This window comes from Panicum virgatum, chromosome 2K (genome assembly GCF_016808335.1).
Source record: "Panicum virgatum strain AP13 chromosome 2K, P.virgatum_v5, whole genome shotgun sequence".
Lineage (NCBI taxonomy): Eukaryota > Viridiplantae > Streptophyta > Magnoliopsida > Poales > Poaceae > Panicum > Panicum virgatum.
In genome coordinates, this window is record NC_053137.1 from 65976369 (window position 1) to 65997122 (window position 20754).

General features: G+C 41.5%; 4 protein-coding genes and 1 long non-coding RNA gene across 6 annotated transcripts; 3 read left to right on the top strand and 2 right to left on the bottom strand.

Annotated features, from left to right (window-relative positions):
• The first annotated feature begins 386 nt into the window (after nucleotides 1-386).
• Nucleotides 387-2613, top strand: LOC120694703. The gene is made up of 3 exons (XR_005683599.1): nucleotides 387-1007; nucleotides 1622-1683; nucleotides 1805-2613. It is a non-coding gene; the product is annotated as an uncharacterized LOC120694703 (long non-coding RNA).
• Nucleotides 2614-2743: 130 nt separating this feature from the next.
• On the top strand, nucleotides 2744-4659 carry LOC120694702. Of its 2 annotated transcripts, none has more exons than XM_039977906.1 (3): nucleotides 2744-2887; nucleotides 4120-4276; nucleotides 4389-4654. In XM_039977906.1, the coding sequence occupies exons 2-3, from the start codon at nucleotides 4121-4123 to the stop codon at nucleotides 4434-4436; spliced, it is 204 nt and encodes a 67-aa protein (XP_039833840.1). In that variant the 5' UTR covers nucleotides 2744-2887; nucleotide 4120; the 3' UTR covers nucleotides 4437-4654. The 2 variants fall into 2 exon arrangements, with proteins under 2 accessions (XP_039833840.1, XP_039833841.1); XM_039977907.1 differs by having other exon boundaries at nucleotides 2783-2887; nucleotides 4099-4276; nucleotides 4389-4659.
• A 563-nt stretch (nucleotides 4660-5222) lies between these two features.
• On the bottom strand, nucleotides 5223-8099 carry LOC120694701. Its single transcript, XM_039977905.1, has 5 exons — nucleotides 7947-8099; nucleotides 7778-7860; nucleotides 7206-7564; nucleotides 6330-7125; nucleotides 5223-5545 (listed from the first exon to the last, which is right to left on the bottom strand). The coding sequence occupies exons 3-5, from the start codon at nucleotides 7560-7562 to the stop codon at nucleotides 5514-5516; spliced, it is 1185 nt and encodes a 394-aa protein (XP_039833839.1). The 5' UTR covers nucleotides 7563-7564; nucleotides 7778-7860; nucleotides 7947-8099; the 3' UTR covers nucleotides 5223-5513.
• Nucleotides 8100-10386: 2287 nt separating this feature from the next.
• On the bottom strand, nucleotides 10387-14929 carry LOC120694705 (E3 ubiquitin-protein ligase SP1-like). Its single transcript, XM_039977909.1, has 11 exons — nucleotides 14711-14929; nucleotides 14568-14620; nucleotides 13750-13874; nucleotides 13560-13655; nucleotides 12921-13058; nucleotides 12781-12846; nucleotides 12557-12669; nucleotides 12376-12486; nucleotides 11523-11566; nucleotides 11332-11437; nucleotides 10387-10931 (listed from the first exon to the last, which is right to left on the bottom strand). Exons 1-11 carry the CDS (start codon nucleotides 14785-14787, stop codon nucleotides 10829-10831), a joined length of 1032 nt encoding a protein of 343 aa, XP_039833843.1. The 5' UTR covers nucleotides 14788-14929; the 3' UTR covers nucleotides 10387-10828.
• A 174-nt stretch (nucleotides 14930-15103) lies between these two features.
• LOC120694704 (DEAD-box ATP-dependent RNA helicase 57) lies at nucleotides 15104-18934 on the top strand. The gene is made up of 11 exons (XM_039977908.1): nucleotides 15104-15406; nucleotides 15504-15640; nucleotides 15943-16034; nucleotides 16115-16211; nucleotides 16311-16391; nucleotides 16465-16697; nucleotides 17100-17294; nucleotides 17377-17467; nucleotides 17824-17946; nucleotides 18068-18218; nucleotides 18505-18934. The coding sequence occupies exons 1-11, from the start codon at nucleotides 15187-15189 to the stop codon at nucleotides 18705-18707; spliced, it is 1623 nt and encodes a 540-aa protein (XP_039833842.1). The 5' UTR covers nucleotides 15104-15186; the 3' UTR covers nucleotides 18708-18934.
• The last annotated feature ends 1820 nt before the right edge of the window (nucleotides 18935-20754 follow it).

Genomic DNA, 20754 nt, shown 5'->3' on the forward strand with positions numbered 1-20754 from the left:
TTGCAGATCCTATCAGACGATGGCACAAGAAGTTCTGCAGCGGTCTGCACCGTGTCTTGACTTCATTTTCTGATTACCCTTTTCTTCTTCTGATACTAATGGAACAAATATTTGAAACCATTGGATACTAACGGGGGCACCAACGGTTTTGATAAAAACTCGTAACGCTGTGTATATTTGCATTGATTGTGTAGTATTTACACGCTGCGCTGTTTTAATTTTTTTTACATGACGTGAACTTGTTCAGAGTGTGATACTAATTGTGTAAATAACCGGGATTGCTAATCAAATCTCTATCTCTACTACTAAAAAGAGGCTAAGGGTAAGTTTTTTTCGGTCGTCATTTGCCGCTCCGCCCAATCGTTTCGTCCGCCGTTTCGTACCGTTCCGCCCGCGCGGTTCGCTTCGTATCGTTTCGTCCGTCCGGCTCCCCGCGCGATCGTCCTGCCACTAATTCCGTCCTTTTTTTCCCCGCTTCCCTCCATCCTCCGCCTGCGCCGCCGGTTGCCATCCCGCCTGCCCGCTTGCGCGGTCGACGGCCCAATCGCCGCCCATGCCGCTGCCCGACACACCGCCCCGCTACAGATCCGCCGTTCTGATGCGCGCCGCGGCTTCTCCGTCCCTGCGCATCATCCCATCACACCACGGCCCCCACAACGATGAGGAACGCCACAGCGGCGGCGGTAGCCCGTGAAGGAGCGCCTTTCCGTAGCAACGCACGCGACCACTCCGACGCCGCTGCGTCCTTCGACTCCAACGGCGCTGATGGCCCTCCGAGTCCGAGGCCAACGTCCCCTCCGACGCCGCGACCTGCTCTCCGATCGGCCGTGGCACTCCGTAGGTGCCCACGGAGATCACGCTGATCCGATCTGTCGCAGCCTTGCCTATCTGCTTTCCCTCCGATGACGCTGTCCCTTCGTGGCTTCAGGATCCATCACGAGGGAACGAGTCTTCTGGTTGCCTTGCCGCTGCAACACCACGTACGTGCGGAGGCTCGCCACGCCAAGGTGATTTTGCTGTGCTTGCTGCTCTGTCATCTGTCCTGTTAGTGCTCGCACGTTAGGTGTTTGATTAAATGCAAGTTCAAACACCTAAATGCATTGCACCTTCTTTCAATCTATGTTGTTGATTGTCTTGATTACCATTTTTCGACGGTACCACTTCTCTACTAGGCTAGCAGTGCTCAGGCATTTGAAATAATTGTACTAGCATGCAGCTCTAAGCTTGTAACAGATCACTTTATTCCTTATATCGTATATCCACTATGAGATTGGATGATGCTTCTATGTTTTGGAGATCCTGTTTAGACGGTTGTGATGGAAGCCTTGTCTAACCTAACATTCATAGATGTTATGTTTAGCTGCTGGCAATTCCGTGAGGTAGCTACTATCAATTTAGGATATGATATAATTTTTTGGCATTTTTTCCATATACAAGATATGAAAAACTTTTGGCGTGATTTTTAACCAAGGTGATATTAATTCAGTAATTTTCAAGGATGCGAAATGATGCTGCCCATTTCCTGGTTTTGATTCTTGTTTCTATAGATGTCAATTATGAATTTTTTTTTGTTCTTCCTGGTTGTTATCTAGAGTTTGATTATTATTATTTTGTACTGCAGAGAAGAAACAAGAGAAAAAAAGAGAAGTCAGTAGTTTTGAAAGGGGATGTCACTTCAGCCAGGTATCCAGGAGCTTCCATATTCTTGTGACAATGCTTTGCAAGTTAGCACCTCCTGCGAAATCGATGAACCTTTTTCGTTGTGACAATTTATTTACTTTGTTCTCCCATTTTTCTTGTGCAGGGTTTTAGAGAGTAGAAGAACTGAGCAATGACAGTAGGAGTCCTAGCAATACAGTCTCAATAGATGAACTAGACAAACCATTTGCAGTAGTTGTTGATGATGTTATTCGAAAAATGAGCGCACAGATATATGCCACACAATCGCTGCTCTAAATTATTTTGCTATAAATGAGAACTCACCTAATTTAAGGATATTTGCTTTGCCTGGTAGAGAAGGATTTGACGGATGTTTGCTGTTTCCTGAACGTTATGGTCGATGTTGTCGTCATCCTTTTGGGGCCTATAATGTGGAGGTTGTTGATCAGCACGGACAAACGGCAAAAGTGAAGCTTCAAAACACTGCCAAGTGATCATGACTTTAGAGGGGACTTCCTCTGTTTCAACTACCCCATGATAAGTCTACAGTTGATATGCAAATCTGATTCTAAGGTAGAGGGGGCAAGGTATATTTATTTACTGTTTCTGTTATATGATAGTAGAATGGATGTTTGTGTCTTTATCTCCATAAACATGCTTGTGAACATGTTTAATTGAGCTGTGTAACGATCAGCTCTATAGTTTTTAGGCAGTTTCTAGAGATGTTCTTATGCCATATTATTTTTGAAGCCTTCAATTACCATGTGCAATGGGGTGCACGATGTACTTCAAAAGCATATGTACTTTTTTTATATAATTCCAAACTACAAGCTTCAAGTACGAGATTTTCGTATGCTATGTTTGTTTATGCTTGTTTTTTTTATCAAGCAACATGTTTTTTTGTGGGTAAAAAAAATCATGTTAAGATCAAATTATGGTACTTGTGCTCTATGTATTGCACCCGTAGCAAAGCACGGGCATACATCTAGTTGGAGAAAAAGTTTTTAAATGTAAATCCTTAGATAGTTTTTCCTTTTCCCGAAACTAGGCCGGCCTGGTAAGAGCCCATAAATGGCTAGCCCATTCAGCCCACGAGGGAAATAACAAAAGCCGCGGCCTCCCTGACTCGTTCCATTCCTCGGTCAGGTCAGCCTCCCCTCATCACAGCCTCTCGCAGATCCCCACCCTCTCCGCCGCCGGCCACCGCGTCGCGACCCTCGACCGCCAGGTATGCGTCGATCTCACCCTCCTCCGCCCCCCCTCCCCCACCCCCCCGACTGTATCCTGCGTCATGTCCCGCCGCTGGGTCCCCGAACTGGGAGCGGGCGAAGGACGTTTAGTTTCATTCCTGTGATGGGGGCGCGCCGAACGGATCGCCTGCGTTGTTTGTGTGCTTCGGCCGGCCGGTATGCGTTGGCGCGCCTGCGTTTTCCCCCCCTTAATTCCATCGCTGTTGACGTGATGCGTTTATCGGTTGGAAGGGGCGGCATCTCGGTGGGCTCTGTTCCCGCGATCTGGCATGATTGATGATGTAGTGTTCTCCGATTTTGGTGCCGGTTCGATCTGATGTCTACATTAGCTACTTGTACGATTGGATTATCGGTTCCAGTTCTTGCTTCTGGAATTGTGCCATGTGGTGTCAATGGTGAGCTAGGTGTCGGGGATTGCTACTACCTTGCGATGTCAATACGTTTCTTTGGTTTATTGCATTACTGAATGTGAAAGTGATGTAAAATATAGCTTTTTTCCCATAGAGTTTTTTGATACTGTGGTTATGGATAGGAACAACATTGTGATTGACATTGATCAAATGGTAGATGGGAGATGCATAATATGCTTGCAGGTTCTTTCAAATGTTGTTGCATGTGTGAGCGCGCCCATGGGATTTTGCTTAGACATGAAATCATACATATCATGCTTTGGAACTTGGTCTGGTTACAAAATTCAAATAAGTTTAGTGTATAGTGCTGCCCTACACTTTTCTGGTCACGACCAACCATGAGTGTTGGCCAAGGAGTTGCCCACAACCATGAGTGTTGGCCAAGGAGTTGCCCACAATAAGTTTTTTTTTTCTTCTGTTGCAGCCTACATTCTACATGTTAGTCTTGAGTGATCACTTGCGCTAGTTGTTTTATTGTAGTATGGGATATGTTGTGTTTTATTCCCCAACTAAATTGTACTTTGATGTTTGAAAAGAAATTTCTAAAATTAGTAAAGGTGAATCGATATTTCTTTTCTGTCCTGATAGGTGCTAATAGGAATAGCCAAACTACTAATAAAGCGTCTGTGGACTAAATATTTTAGGAGGATTAAAGGCCTTATGTTTTTTTCTTACAGTTGTTACAATCAGTGACTACAGACTATAACTGTCATTAGACGTACTCTACAATATGAGGACTAGCGAAACAGTTTTGTCATTGTGTTATTTAAGTCGTGTAGGTTTCTTTTCTTTTAATGCAGGATGACAGAAGCACCATTTCTGCCGCGTGAGAGGCTCTTCAAGCAGCAGAATTACTTCCAGAACTTGACGAAGCACACCTACCTGAAAGGGCGCTACGATGTGATCACCTCCGTTGCCATCCCCCTTGCACTTGCTGCCTCCAGCATGTTCATGATTGTAAGTTTCAGCATTCCCTAAGGCTATTATTACTATTTATTATTCTCCTTTTCTTTTTTTCTCGCCCCACTCAGCACTCACCTGGTGATTTGTTTCTCTGTTTCCTAAACAGGGCCGTGGAGTTTACAACATGTCTCATGGGATTGGGAAAAAGGAGTGAACTTCCGCGGGTTAACTAGTGGGCATGGAAGTAATACCATCCAGGCTATGAAGTCTTCTTTGATTGCAAAATAATACTGTCAAAGAACAATTCAACTACATTTCCGCTTCATTTTCTGTTTGTATTTGTGGATATCTACTGCCAGCTACTTGAAGATCAGCGTTATCGCTGTTTCAGTTAATTGCACCATTCCTTTCCTCCTCTGTGTTTCATTTCAATTGAAGCTGGCTTATATTTGAGGTGAAATCATGTTATGCTTTGTGTTAATGTGGCTTAACAGCAGCTCCGCTGTTCCATCTTATGCACAAATCTCGCTGAAGCCTGCACGCCAAGAGATTGGCTAATATAAGGCCGTCGTGGATCAGTTCATTATTTTTGCGTGTTTGGGAGAGCTTGATACCTGGTTAATATATTTTTGCGTAATTGATATCTGGTTGAGTTTGTCATTTGTCATTTGAACTCAAATTCCTGATCTGCCTGTGAATGGAAAGGGCCTATCAGAAAACATATGGCAAGTTGCTATCTACCACGGCTTACATTTCACATATGCAAAGGACCACCCAATTTTCTTTTGGACTGTTAGTCTTGGACTCTTGGTATCAGGTTGTCAGAAGTGTCGTCTTTCAGTTCCATCTATCTGGAGAGGAGAGGTCATCCTTCGGATCAATAAATACCAGTGATATAGAAACCACAAAGAACCGCAGGCTAATTAACTCTTAACTAGAACGGAAATAGCAGTAATACATAGGAATGCTTCAATCAAAGAGTGGGCTAGGGCTGGGAGGCTGGTTGGAGAAAAGGAGTTACATGAAAAGTTTTCTTTTCGCAAGAAAGGTACAGGTACTTTTTCCCCGAACAGATTATTCTTGCACCACTAAGAAGCTAAGTTAGAATAATCTTGACACGCGGACAGACCACATCAGAAAGTGAAACACATGGAATGGTATTTGAAATCTTGACACATGCCGACATGCTAACACACCAAATCAGTAATTGAATCACATGCATGGAGTACTAAAGAATGTCACATGTTAACTGTTCACAAATTCCTAGCCATCTTGTTCTCTGGAATACCGACTAACCAACTGAATATTGGATAGATTGTCCACCTGAAACAACAGAAAATGACATACAAGTTAGCTTCATTTGCTATCAACAGGAAGTTCAGATCTTTTTTTTTGGTCCCCGTCTACGCAGCAACAAAAACAATTGCCCCCAATTACTTCTCTCCAGGATAAATGTCAATATTGGCTAGCGATCAGAGATTAAGCATTGCAAATTTGCAACTTGTCAACAAGAATATAAAGACAGGCAAACAAAACTGGTTCACATTTTACCATAAGAAGGATAAGATAAACAAAAACATTAAATACAATGTTCTTGAGCTTTTCAAAAAAAAAATGTTCTTGCATATAGGAATAGCCTTATAGAGTTATAACGTGAACTAACAAACCAGCAATGTCAGCAATTGTTGATAATTATCCTTGAATGCATCACAGGGGTGCTCATAAGACTATCAACAAGCAAATAATTATCTATTCTCACGTGCATATATCTTGACAGTTACCTGTCGGAAGCAAGCAGCAACCGACCACTTATAACTTGAGCAAACTAAAGATGACATATGCAGAACCATCCATTAATGCTCCAAACCCCTACAGTTTGCGCATGTTGCACTCCTAGGAGAAATCCGATGGCTCACAAGTCACATGCATAAACTCAAATTGATAACAACAGCAACTAGTGCAAATAGCTTAACAATCATATACATATACCTCAGAAAGTTGAAACCTGCAGCAAATGCCAATGTGGACTTAAAACAAATATCCTAAATGAAATTTTACAGCCATAAAGTTCAAACCAAGTATAGGATCAGAGAATCGCATGGCATACCATTGAGCATCTGGAGTATGTAATCCTTCTTATAGATTTCTGGCAGTACTAAAAACATGTCCATTTGGTTTGGTTCTTTTGCGAAAATGCTTGCGGCGGTGACCACTTCAATTCCAGTAAAGCCAAGCTTTTGTACTTCAGAAATGGCTGTTACTTTGGCCTTCCTTTGGGGCTCTTCACACATTGACTTCTCTTGTATATCAATACCATACTCCACTGCTGCAATCACCCTGCCATTCTGAGCAATACTCTGGAAATGATCAAGAGCATCCTTGAAATGTTCCATCGCTGCTGTTGTGGTGCTGACATGCTGAACAGCACTCTGAAAGCGATCATGTGCATCCTTGAACCGCTCCATTGCTGTGGCCATTGCACCAGCATGCTGGACAACACTCTGAAAGTGATCATGTACATCCTTGAACAACTCCATTGCTGCTGCCATCGTACTAACATGCTGAATGGCACTCTGAAACTGACCATGTACATCCTTGAACTTGTCCAGAGACGGACAATTCAATTCAATCATATTCCTTTTCCCATCATGCTTGTATTTCTTCTGACTCTTAGAGCTTAATGCAGCCAAGGAGCGACCAGATACTCCTGTGGACATCCCGTCCTCGTCCTCGTCCTCGTCATCTCCAATTTCATTTGTATTTTCATCATTCTCCATGTTAGCAATTGCTTCTTCAGACCCTTCCAACCCTTCTCTGTTGTATCTGTCCTTGCTATATATTGCATCAAATGAATCAAAATATACAAATGGGACACCATACAGACCCTTGGCTCTAGGATGATCCTGCAGAAAATAAACAAGTCAAAACAGAAACATATCACGATGAAAAATATACAAGTGCCAAAATATTCAGAATAACACACACTGCAATATTCATCATATCGTTGTTTTTCACATTGGATCATCTTTCTTGTGTCATCCCAAGAGAAGCCTGGCGATGCTAACATATCCTTGATTGAATAATACTTCTGCTTCATCACTTTCAACCGAGAATCAACATGAGGGCTCGCTTTAATACCATGGCCAGGTAGCTTTTGCGCAAGAATGCTCTGAATGCCTTGAGAGTAACAGTTCTTGAAGCCCCCTCCTTCAACCTTATATCTAGGATCAGCAGATACCTGGCACAAGGCTTTGACAAGCTCTTCGTCTTCTTCTGCTGTCCACTTCCTTTTATTTCTACCTCTTCCGCGAACAATTCTGGGGCTTTGAGTATGATTCATCCCTGGAACCAAAAAGCAAAGCAAATCAACAAAAATCAGTTCAGACTGGGTGCATAATATTACGTAGCACGAGTAGATTAGCACATGACATTACTGAATTACTTCAGACCCGAACAATGCCTCGCAACAAAATACAGTGCCGACAGAAGATGACAGAGTAGAGAACCTAATACAAAGCATATGGCATCACGAATTGAGAGAGCAATAAAACAGACCTGCGAAGACAAAATTTCGCCCCGCAACTGCAGTTGTCTGACACTTTGAGCGTCGAGATGAGACAATATTGGCGCTTGAGCAACTGAAAGTAAAGAAGAAAAAAAGAAGGTGAAAACCTCGTCCGAATCTGAACAGTTAGGTGTCGCTATGTAGAACACGGAGCCTCACCCCACGAGCGGCGGAGGCCAAGGCGGAGGACGTCGGCGGCGAGCGGGGAGTAGCAGGATTGGGAATGGGAATCGCGTGCCGGAGGGGATTATCGGGTTAGGGTTTTCTGCGGGAGCTCGGCTGGATCCTGATTGTGATTCCCAGTGGTGCGGACCTCAGCGGCTTTAGCTTTCCTGGCAGGGAATGGGTATGGATTTGGATAAAGATCAGAACTTGGACTTCCCGAGTGATAACAGTCCGGGCGGTAGAAAATCAGAATCTCACCAGGCAGCCGAAGATGCTAACACTCTGTTTGGTTGGCTGCTTCTTCAGCCATCAAATAATATTTTTCTCTCACAACAAACTAGTACTGATTACCAGCCAATCAGCAGTAATTTTCTATCACAACAAATAACAAATAAGCACCAGCCACCAGTCGCAGCCAGCAGTATGGTAACCAATAGATGTGTACCTACTTGAAGCCCGTTTGACAAGAGTGCGACTCTTTAAAATAATAGCTCCAGCTCTTTAGTAAAGCTGAAACTATTTTAAAAAATAATTTTAGCAAAATAATTTTTACCTTGTTTTTCATGAATGGCTTGAAGACTGTGTTTAGTTCGCGAAAAAATTTGAGTTTTGCTACTGTAGCACATTTCATTATTATTTGACAATTAATGTCCAATCATGAACTAATTAGACTTAAAAAAATTCATCTGGTATGAATCAGTTACATTATGTAATTAGTTATTTTTTTAACTGCATTTAATGCTTCATGCATGTGTCTGAAAATTCGATGTGACAGATACTGTAGGAACTTTTTTGCTAACTAAACAGGGCCGAAGTGGTTGGAGCCAGTTTTACGACTCCACCACCATTGTGAAGCTGGTTTGATCTTGAATGGAATTGTTTTAAAACTGTACTATCCGTTTGGCAGGGGCTTCAGACGGAGCCTGCTTTGGAGCCGTTTTTCAGCCCTGCCAAAAGGGCTCTTGGTAATGAGGCGTGAATTTCTTTTTAGAGCACGCTATGTCGGTTAGAATTAGGTCTAAAGATTTAGTCTAGAAGCTAGCGTGGTATTAAAGTTAGAGAAGGAGTTGTGATTTAGAGTAAGTATTATAGCAGGTTGCAAAAAGACTAAATATTGAGGTGGAGGAGAGAGAAGATGAGAGAGATGAGAGGTGGGCTACAAGTTTATAGTCAGCTTGGACACAAGAACCAAGAAATCTTATGAGAGGAACATAAGCACCTTATATTATTGATAAAGGACTAAACTGCTATATTAATTGGCTGAAAGGTAGACTATAAGAATCCTTATAACAAACAGTTAGTTGTATTTAGAGTAAGTATTATAGCAGGTTGCAAGAAGACTAAATGTTGAGGTGGAGGAGAGAGAAGATGAGAGAGATGAGAGGTGGGCTACAAGTTTGTAGTCAGCTTGGACACAAGAACCAAGAAATCTTATGAGAGGAACATATGCACCTTATATTATTGATAAAGGACTAAACTGCTATATTAATTGGCTGAAAGGTAGACTATAAGAATCCTTATAACAAACAGTTAGTTGTATTATTATTCTTGCTCTTACGAATTATAAAGTACATTTAGTGGGTAGAGGAAAGATAGATAGACCAATCGCTGATGATAGTGGAGAGCAGAGTTAAGGTACTACTATCAAGAAGTGGTGCATGATTTGACAGAACAAATGAGATTCAGGCTGTTATGGTCGTGGGAAGATCACGGAATCCGTATGCTATGGTGAAGAAGCTTGGTAAAGATAAGAGTGGATCAAGCTTGCGTAATTTTTTTTTCAAATCTGGTATAAAAGGATATTTGTACTAAACACGAGTGTCTAAATTAGCATTTAAATAACGGATTATGACACTTAACGACAGCTATGTCAAGTCGCTGATAGCACTATATCGTGTAATTTTCACGGTAGCGGTTCACGAAACCACTGTAACCCACCAATTTAAAATATTGGTCTTTAATTCTTGTGTTATCTTTGTTGATTTTGAGTCAATAAAATCGGTAGTATCCAATGCATATCCATCCTTAGGTTCAATCTCTAGATAGCAGCCCTCTTATCTTTTTTTTTTAATCTCGCACCGTCATACGCCAAACCTTCTTGGTGGCTGACCATTATTTTTTTTTTTGAGGCAAGCTGTTCATTCAACATCGACTGTATTGTAGGTGTGCTAAAATTAATTGGACTTTATTAAAAGTATTACATGCATAAATTAAGTAATAAAATATTCTTTATGTAAATTATTTATTATAATTTCCTAGTATTCCTTTTGCACAGATTAACCCAAATATTTTCAATTTTGGAAAGAGCAACAATCTAGCAAATTGATGTTTGCACACCAGTGCACACCTCCAAATTAACGAGGAACAGGCATAAATGGACCGAAAAATAATGTGCCAACAAGGAGTTTTCACCTATATATACGTGTTACAAAACGAGCAGAAAAAAATATACTACAACATATTACAAATCTTTTCTGTTTCTTATGACCCTGCCAAGCAAACCAGGCACAAAAGAATCATGGCTGGTTTTCCACTCGATTCACCAGAAAAATTGATTTAATGTTAACAACGCAAACAACTTTGTTATTCCTCTGCACAAATGCCCATTGGGCAGCGATAAATGTTACAAGCATCCACATTATCAATAAACTCGCTGCTAGCCTAGGTGCATTTACACAAGAACATTCTGTACACAATTGTAGTATTACAGGCAAGAGCACCCATTAGCTATGAGCTTGCAACACTGTTCTGCTAGCAAACTCCTTGAAGAAACTTCAACCCAGTATTGCAGTTCATGTCCTTGGTTGACCAACTGGTTTCAAAAGAAGCAGTTCAACGTGGTGGTCCCATGCCAGTTTTAGCATCATACATTGCCGTCAATGGCGGAAAGTTCTGACAGCTTGGTCTATTCTTCTCCGGCAAAGTGGGCAATTTGTTAAATGTGAAGAGCACGCCATACAGCAACACATATGGCCACACCTGTATCACAATTTATTAATTGCTGAGTTCCTTCAAGTGAAAACTTTTAGGGGTGCAAACAATGATAGCAGAACTAGTAATGTGCAGGGCTCAAAATGTTAACAAAACTTGTATTTCTGCACTTCCACTCATTGCTCAGGCTCCAACCCAAATGATGAAGCATCACACATAACACTGCTTATTGAGTTGTCTAACACTTTTAGCAAAATTCAAGTGGTTGTTAAGTTATGAGGCAAGTTGTTGAGAAATTGAGAAACTAGTTGACATGAAACAGGAAAACCATAATGGTGCGTAGTATATTTGGGATTATGGAAAAGAAAAGGTAAGAGGAAAAAGAGAAAATCAGGTTGTTCATTCTCAACAATGAACCGTCATGCTCTGGAAGATGTATGATACTTACGGCACAAAAACAGCATTGTACTCTTGCTCAAGGCATATAACACATATATCCAGCACTAACTGATCTTTTTTACTGTTAGGTTCTGTGTCCGATGTACCATTGCCCCCTGAACAAAATAATACAAGATACTAATTAAACATGGCCATTACTAATCAAACAGCACAATCAATCTATAAAAAAAATAAAATCACCTTCAGATTCTCTAGCTTGCCTTTGTGCTGCTGCATTAAAAACCCTATACAAATAAAATAGTATCAGAATCTTCTGTGCCCAATAAAACCTTAGTATGCATTCATGTGCATGGGTGTTGGTTTGTGGTAACACTATTATGCAAATAGAATATTTTGTTTTAGATTTTGGTTGCATTTTAACCAAGCAAAATATGAAAATACTAGTTGCAGTGTTAAGAAGATACAGTTTACTCACACTTAAGTACTTTCTCCAAACACAAATATAAGTCCATCTAAATATATCCTAAGTCAAACCTTTTTAATTTTGACTTGCAATATCTACTGAAATATATTATCTCAAATGAAAAGAGTAATATATTATGAAAGTATATTTCATAATGAATATAACAATGTCATATATCATGAAAGTATATTTCATAATGAATATAATAATGTCAATCTTATGCCGCCAATCCATACGAATTAGATAATGATGGTCAAAGTTAAACGGGTTGACTTAAGACAAACCTAAATGGACTTCATATTTATGATCAGAGGAATTATTGTATTAGTATTGTCATTTTCAATTTCATGTAACCGCTACAAAAGTTTTATGTTTACATTAGCTGCAGGTTGCACATGTGGGGTTGATTTCAATAGAAAGGCATAAATCACAAGACCACTCAGCATCAACCATGCAGTTCTCACACAATAAAACGTAACGATGTAAAACGATGCAAGTCCCAAGCCATAGCCAGAAAAAGAAAGACAAACCTATTAAAAGATTCTGAACATTTAAAGAATGACACTACTTTTTCTAACGATCTGTTCATTTGAATGTCCTAAAAGGAACTGATGTTAGAAGTTAAGACACCTTTTCTGCAGTTCATGCCGGCGCTTTCTTTCTAGAAAATGCTGTATTGCACGCTTTGCAAGAAGGAAGACACCAAATGTTGCAAAGCCCATGGAAGCAAGCCGGTATAACCTGTCACAACATGCTATTAGCATCACGAGACCATAACTAAGGCAAAGATTGTTCTAACGAATTTTCCTACTTGGCCCATTTTCCAAGATTCAAGATAAGTTGATCAATGCTTTTTGGTGATACATAAAATGGTCCTTTGTGTGGTCGCTGAATTCGAATAGTTCCAACATCATCTTTAATGGCCTGTTCATACAAAGTAAGAATAAACAAAAGGAAAAGACAAAATAATACATTAGACATGTCAACAAGAAGTAATGCAACAGAACATAGATCAATTAGTGATGCAAATACTACCTCACCAACAACCGTCAAAGAGGTTCCAGTTGGAAGAACTCTTTCAGTACGCTTTACTCCGAGCATCTATAGGATTACTATGTAACCATCAATCATGTTTGTCTAAGCATTGTCACTGTTGAAGATGAGATTAGACAAACCTTCAATCCTTGTAAATAATCTAGAGTTCCACGTACAAGTGTCCGCCCTGATTCCTCAAAAACCTCACTGGCAACAGTTAAAATTAAACCAGCTGCAGCACGAGCACCAACCACATAGACACGTCCAGTTCCATCATCCTAGTGACATTTAAAGGTTAGAGAAACATCCCACTTGCAAACTGTCGATAAGTTATTTTTTTTCTTTTGCCTTAAGGATCCATATAGTGAATATGGAATAGCCATTTTCATTTTCATCCTGAGCTGTAATAATTAATGTTTAAATACCTATTTGGTATATCTTAGGCTCAGAGGTATCATTAATTTTGGACAGGGAGCTCAAAAATGCCTAAGCTAGGGTCTAATTTTGGGCTTGAATCTGGCCTCTAACAAGAAGCCACAGCTAGCAAGGCTGGCTTTGGAGCTTAGAAGCTGACTTTATCCACACAGCAAGTTAAAACAATAAGCTCACAAGAAAAGCTTAAGGTAATCCAAGCAGAGACCATGAGCTTAGTTGGTTCACTACTATAATCCCAAGTCTGAGCCCAAATTCGGGGACATAATGTGCTAGTTTGATCCCAGGCTGAATTGAAAATCGTATTTGAAAAAGAGAGAGAAAAAAAAGCTATAACAGTCAATTACCAGATACCATGGAACCTCTTTGCTAACAGAAAGCATCACTGCAGAATCTTGAATCCAGGATCCAGCATCGTTGTGCTTCAGGAAGTGTTGCTCTGCCTACAAAATATAAAGTTTAAGAAGAAATAGTATATTTTTTGCAGCCCGTGTACTCATCACCACAAACAAAAGAACAAATGTATTCCATAGTTACCGTTTCCTCAACGATTACACCTCTCATGCCACTTTGTTGGCATATAAGTGGCGTGTCTGAACCAACTCTTCCAGAAACGGCAACTACAAGTGGTAGGACTTTACTTGCAGTGTCCAAGATAGCAGCTGTCCAACATTGTGTAGACATGTCACAAAAATATAATTTAAATAACCAAACTGGTTGGTAAGTTCTCAAAATATACACATAATCTAAGTTTTTTCTATTTAACCAATTAAAACATGACAATGTTAAAGTTGTTTATATTGATTATATACTGAGAAAAAAATCTGCAAACAAGCTCTAACTGCCAAATCTGAGCCCAAGTTGATAAACTTATCCCACTTGCATTTAAGCATTTTTGCCAAGAGCATATTACTGTTCTGGTTCCTGGACACTACCACATTAGAATCAGCATTTATGTCGAAAAAGAAAGTGAAATGTCAGAAGAAACAATTGAGCAAGTCAACAGTTGACAATTGTGTGAATCATACAACCACAATCAAGTTAGTTCAGTGTAAAAACTTTAAACCTGATACAATTCTACGAGCAAACAAAACCATATAAAAAGACCCGGATGCTAACCTAAGTAGCAAAGGAGTACTAATCTAAATTCGTCGCAACAGGTATAATCAAACTGTGCAACTATAAGCTTCGGCCAATTTTTTTTTTTTCGCACAAACACACACACTTCAGTTTCACTATCCTTCGGTAGGAAACACAAAAACAGGACTAGTCTAAATGAAACAATGAGCCTTCCAAAATGCTGAATACATCAACTACAAATACAGTAACCAAACCCTAACCCGTTACTTACTGACCTAAATCCTTCATGCTGCCAGCCCTTGCCACCGAGCGCAGCACCTCCGCATCCCTGAGCACCAAACAAACAAATCGAAATCACAGAGATCCCACAGAAATCGCGCCGAGAAAAGAAAAACAACGACATGCGAAGGATCGGTACCTCCCGCTGCTCCTCCCGAGCAGATACAGCGCCGCGGCGCTGAGGCAGCACCCGACCCCACCCCACGGGATCATCATCGCGGCGAATCGAGCACGAGAATTGTGGCGCGCGGAGATTTGCCGCACCGAATTATTTCTTCTTCCCTCTACGGCAGCGCTATGGGAAAGGGCTGGAGGGGGCCAAGCAAAGAACTGGATACCAGAAGCGGAAACGGACGCGACGTCATCGGAAAGGTGGCCCCCGGCTGTCAGATAAGCTGACTTGTGGGGTCCCATGGTGACCGCCCCGGCAGCCAGTCACACGCGCGTTGGTCCCACGGAATGGGGAGGGTGGGCTCCGTCACTGCGGAATGGGCCCAGCCAATTCTACTTTGCCACTCACTGCAGGTGGGTCCCGCAGCTACCACAGAGAGACGCAGGGGGTGCCTAGGGTTTTAGAAGCGAAGGGGTTCTCCGCAGCGGCGGCGCCGGCGAGCCATGGAGAACTCGAAGCTCTCGTCGGCGCTCTTCGCGGGCACCCACTTCAACCGCAAGCGCTTCTCCGCCGACTTTGCGCGGTTCCATCAGGGCCCGACTCCCTCACCCGCCGCCCTCTGCGCGCCGTTCCCGGAGAAGAAGCGGAAGCGCAAGAGCGGCAAGGCGAAGGCAAAGAAGAATCAGAAGAAGAGAGCGGAAGCGGCTATCGCCTCGTCGTCGGGTGAGGCTCGGTTCCGATTGGTTCGCCTCGGGTGGTTGCCGCTTGGGTACTGATTGTGTTGCTAATTTCGTTCTGCCGCGTGTGCTGTACTTTGCAGATGCTGTGGAGGGGTTCAATGTGTTCAAGGGATTGACGGCTAAAAATGATGAGCTGCGTTCTGAGAAAGTGGAGACAGGGAAGGATGAGGATTCGGTGGCTGTGAGGCGGCGGAAGGAGATTGAGAGGGAAATCGAGGTAATTGAAATTTTGTAATGCACTGGTGTTGGTGTATGCTGTCATGCTTGTCCCATTTATGTAAGCATGTGCCCAATTTTTGTTGGACTGAATTCCCACTCATGAAGAATTAATTGTGAAAAGTTTGCCATAGCCTAAAATTTTGTTATGACCCCTTCGTTATCCTACTTGAATTGACAGTAGTGCCAAAGAAGCGTGGAGTTTAGATGCATTATATTTGCAATTGCGATTTCCAAAGTTTCTCACCACTGAGTCATCTGGATATGAGTTTTATAGTTTGATTTTGGTTTTTCACTTTGCAGAGGGCTGCAGTTCTTAGGAAGAGGTTTGACATTCACATTGCTGGACAAAATGTTCCAGCACCACTTGAGAGCTTTGAAGAACTGATTTCAAGGTTAGTGTTTTCAACCACAGTATACTTCGGTTATAGTGGAATTGTTTAAGGTGGTTATGTTGATTTCATTTTTGCACTAGGTATGGTTGTGATTCCTATCTGGTTGGGAACTTGTCAAAACTTGGGTTTCATGAACCTACACCGATACAAAGGCAGGCCATTCCCATTCTTCTTTCGGTGAGTGAGTTTGAACTCTGTTTGGATTTAGTCCTCTTGCCTTGGAAACCCTTACTTGTTTTAGCTGTTAAGGTGATTTAACTTGCATTCCTTGCCTAGGGGAGGGAATGCTTTGCTTGTGCACCTACTGGTTCTGGCAAGACACTGGCTTTCTTGTTTCCACTTCTTATGAAAATTAAGGTATGTCTTCATAGTATCGTATTATGCTGTTGGAATTGGTTGATATGCCACTTGATGAGTATTGTTCTAATAGCCAGGGTCTAAAGGTGGTGTTAAAGCCGTGATTCTTTGCCCAACGAGGGAATTAGCTGCACAAACTGTGAGAGAATGCAAGAAGTTAGCTAAAGGAAGAAAGTACTATATTAAATTGATGACCAAAGATCTCTCCAAATCAGGGAATTTCAAAGATATGCACTGTGATATCCTTGTTTCCACCCCGCTTCGTTTGGACCATGCTGTAAAGAAAAGGGACCTTGATTTAAGTAGGTCTGTGATCATAGCTTGAATTTTTTTCTTCAATGGTTGTTTTGTTTCCCACCACAATTGGTTTCCATAAGCAATTTGTTGATGGCCACTTCTCAGAAGTTGGGGTTTTGGTTTATGTTTGATCATGTCTGTTAACTTGCAGTTCCATTTTCTAACTTTTTTCCCAAACGCTTAAAGCTAAGCATAGTTGTGCAGATCAAAGCATGTCATGTGAAAATGATCACTTGTAGGTGACTACAGTGCTTCATGTGTCATTCAGAAAATTTACCAGTTATTTTTCTATTTTTTAGATTTAGAAATATTACAAGGCCTGTGTTTCCTGTATTCTTATATTTTAATTTTTTCTTTCAGTATTGTAAAGCGTAGTCTAAAATCTAAATAACAGATTACTTTGTTTTGCAGTGTGGAATACCTTGTCTTGGATGAATCTGATAAACTTTTTGAGCTTGGATTTGTTGAAGTGATCGATTCAGTTGTTGAAGCCTGTTCTAATCCTTCCATAATTCGGTCTCTGTTCAGTGCCACATTGCCTGATTCAATTGAGGCTCTTGCACGCACTATAATGCATGATGCCATTCGAATCATTGTTGGAAGAAAGTGAGTACCTTCCTCTAATATATGAACCTAAATCAGGCCTGTTTGATTTGTTATTTTCATCACTGTTTGTTCAACTTGACAGGAATTCAGCCTCCTCACTGATTAAGCAAAAGTTGATTTTTGCTGGAACTGAGAGGGGGAAATTGTTAGCCCTTCGCCAAAGCTTTCAAGAGGTATTTTATTAATATTCCTTATCTGGTTGTGTCTCTGTTGTCTCCAGATATCCTATATACTTGAGTTCCAAATGAGTTATTGAAATGTGGAATTGTATTTGCATGAATTTCACAAATAGGTTGCAGTTATTGGAAGTATAAAGTAAGGATGCTGCACAGATTTTGTTGCTAATACTGAACTAGCCCACCACAGCTCTATGTACCCATTTATGCACTAACAACACATATGAATAAAAAGCCAGGCTTGGACCTAGTCTGCTGCTTGTAGTAATCATTTGAACAAAATACAAAGTTCCCTTTATTACACATTTCCGAATTTGTTACTTATCGTTGATCAACCTTTTATTGAATTGTAGTCTCTCAATCCACCAGTATTGATCTTTGTTCAAAGCAAAGAGAGGGCAAAAGAGCTTTACAAAGAACTGGCATTTGACGACGTTAGGGCTGATGTGATTCATGCAGACCTGAATGAGCAGCAGGTATTGCATGCATAATGTTGTTGCTAGTGCATAAATGTCAGTGCTATTTTGTTTATAGCTGTAATGCTGTTTTTCTGCATCAAGGCTCACAAGCTGTCAATTTATATTTCCTTTACTGCAGCGTCAGGATGCTGTTGACAACTTGAGAGCTGGAAAGACCTGGGTACTGATAGCAACAGAAGTCATTGCTCGGGGAATGGACTTCAAAGGTGTAAACTGCGTGATAAACTACGATTTTCCGGAGTCAGTTGCTGCCTATATTCACAGGATAGGTAAGACTTTGGCTGATGTGCACACTCATTGTAGATGTCTGAACTCTGACGACATTTGATTGGCTCCCTATGGATTCAAGATTATGAATTTCTGATTTTGAATTTTAAGATTAGTTTCCTTTCACATCTACCTCATCAGCTTGTCAATTAGGTTCCTTTTTAATTGAATTCTGATCTGCTAATAAGTTTAAGTGATCCTTTAATGTGTCTGCAATCTTGGCTGTCTGCATAGCATCTGGTAGAGGCACCTTGATACTGAAAATACTTATATGTGTATCTATTGTAGGACGATCTGGAAGAGCTGGGAGATCTGGGGAGGCCATCACATTCTTTACAGAGGAGGACAAGCCATTCTTGAGGAATATCGCAAACGTTCTGGTATCTTCAGGTTGTGAAGTTCCTCCCTGGATAATGGCGTTGCCGAAGCTCAAGCGAAAGAAACACAGGGTGGATAGGGACCCAATCTCCACCATACCAGATGAAGATTAAGAATAGCATTTTTTAGGCAATGCGTTGGCTCCAGTTGCCCAGAGTGGTATTGTAACCATAGCACATTAGCACCTTGAGATGGCACGTTGGCTTCAGTTTTCCCTGTTTGAATGCCCAGTGTATCGATTCATCTACTAACTGCGACCCCAGAGGAGCACATGCATATCTTTTGTTATTGGCAAGTTTTGTGATTGATTAATGAATCGTCAAGTAGACTTATTCTGTTTGCCAATTGGGTCAATGGTTGTCATCTCCCCGTCATTCAGATTCTAAACCCCATACGCAAGCAGTCATTCTACACATCGTCAGATTCAGATAGCAAAGACGTGCCTCCTCCGTGTTTTGAATTTTTGGAGGTCTGAATATGATACTAATCTGTGTCTGGGTTGCTGTAGTCTCAGCAGTCAGCACCGGCCTCTAGCACGGCGAAGGCGACCCGTCGCCGGCACGGCGCAATGGAAGCCCCTTCTCGTCTTGCATGCCCCACAGTCAGGGGCGAAGCCAGCCGGTGGAGCTACCGGTGTCAGCTCTACCGGACACCACTCCTTTGGTGAATAGTATAGAACAATAATTCACTGCTGTTTTGTAGCCAGCTGTCGGTGTCAGCTGACACCGATGAGTACACGTAGCTCCGCCCCTGTGTGGCAGAACCGTCCGAATTAATCCGGCTCAAATGCGCTAACCATCACCCTAAAGGTAATTCCGGCTAACACGCACTTCAAACGTAGTAATCCGACAATCCAGTCAGGTAAAGTCCCGATGAAACCACCTGAGCTGTGATCGAAACCCAAACCTTACATGCAACTCACACGAAGGTGAGTTCAGAGAGTACAACATTTCACAAATTCTTACATCACAGAATCTTAACTTAAATATTACAAACCAAGCTTGAAATCTCAGAAAGGTACTTGAAATTCAACTTTAAAGTAGTTCAGAGTTCAACTGCAGCGAAAATAAAGCGAGTTCTAAACGACGATACAAGATGTCATGATGAAGCCCGTACATGATATCACTCGGCATTGTCATCGCTGGCCGGAGTCGGATCCCACTCCACCGACCAACCAGGAGGTAAAGTACACGGCCAAGTCAAGCTAGCTATCTAATCTTCAAACGTATCACCTGAAAACAAAGTTGAGCCACAAGTAAGGCTGAGTATACTAATACTCAGCAAGACTTACCCGACTATGGGTATACTTAGCCCACTATCTAAACATACAAGGCTTTTGGCTGGAGGGTTTGTTTCGCCGAAAAGCAACTAAGAGTAAATTCTTAATTTCCGCTTTTAGCTTCAAAATTCTAGTTCAATTAACCATTCTAAGTGAGCATCTATCCAATAGCATACATGGTGAAAAACAATTATTTTTCATCATTCACCCATATTCATCATCATCATTGTTCCACTTCTTACTCTATATGGCAAAAGGGTTAAGCAGTCTCAATAACCGCGAGAAACGGACGATTCGAATCGAATTTGTTAACCTGGCCAGACAGACCTAAACACACACATGGGAACCGAGTCCCCACGCAATATTTCCCTTTTCTTTTCGGGTTGTGGATCAGGGTTACCATCCTCGACTACAGAGTACACAGACTCTGTACCCGCATGTGTGCGCATGAGAACAAGTTCAAAGAGGGTAAAAGTAAAGTCCACTCGCCGGTCCGATCATATACTTAAGCTTACCGATTACCATATTTCTCGGCATGTGGTTAGTACGTTCAAACGCTTAACCACCACTACCACACTGCGGCCTTAACATTTTTCACTAAACAGACGGGGCATCAACAAGTACCATAGCCCCGCCTATGGACCTTATGATTGTAGCATGTAGTAGATATTCAACTCCTATAAGCTCGCGAGTGACAGGAAATCACTCGACTTCTACCGAACCATTAGCTTAGCTGTCTAGCGACCTACACATACTAGTATTCAAACATAGGTACCTAGGATCATGCAACTAAGGTTTCAATCAACTCCTATAAACTTAAATGCACAAGTATATAGAAACAATAAGTTGCATAAGGTTGAAAGTAATAGGTCAACTCCGGA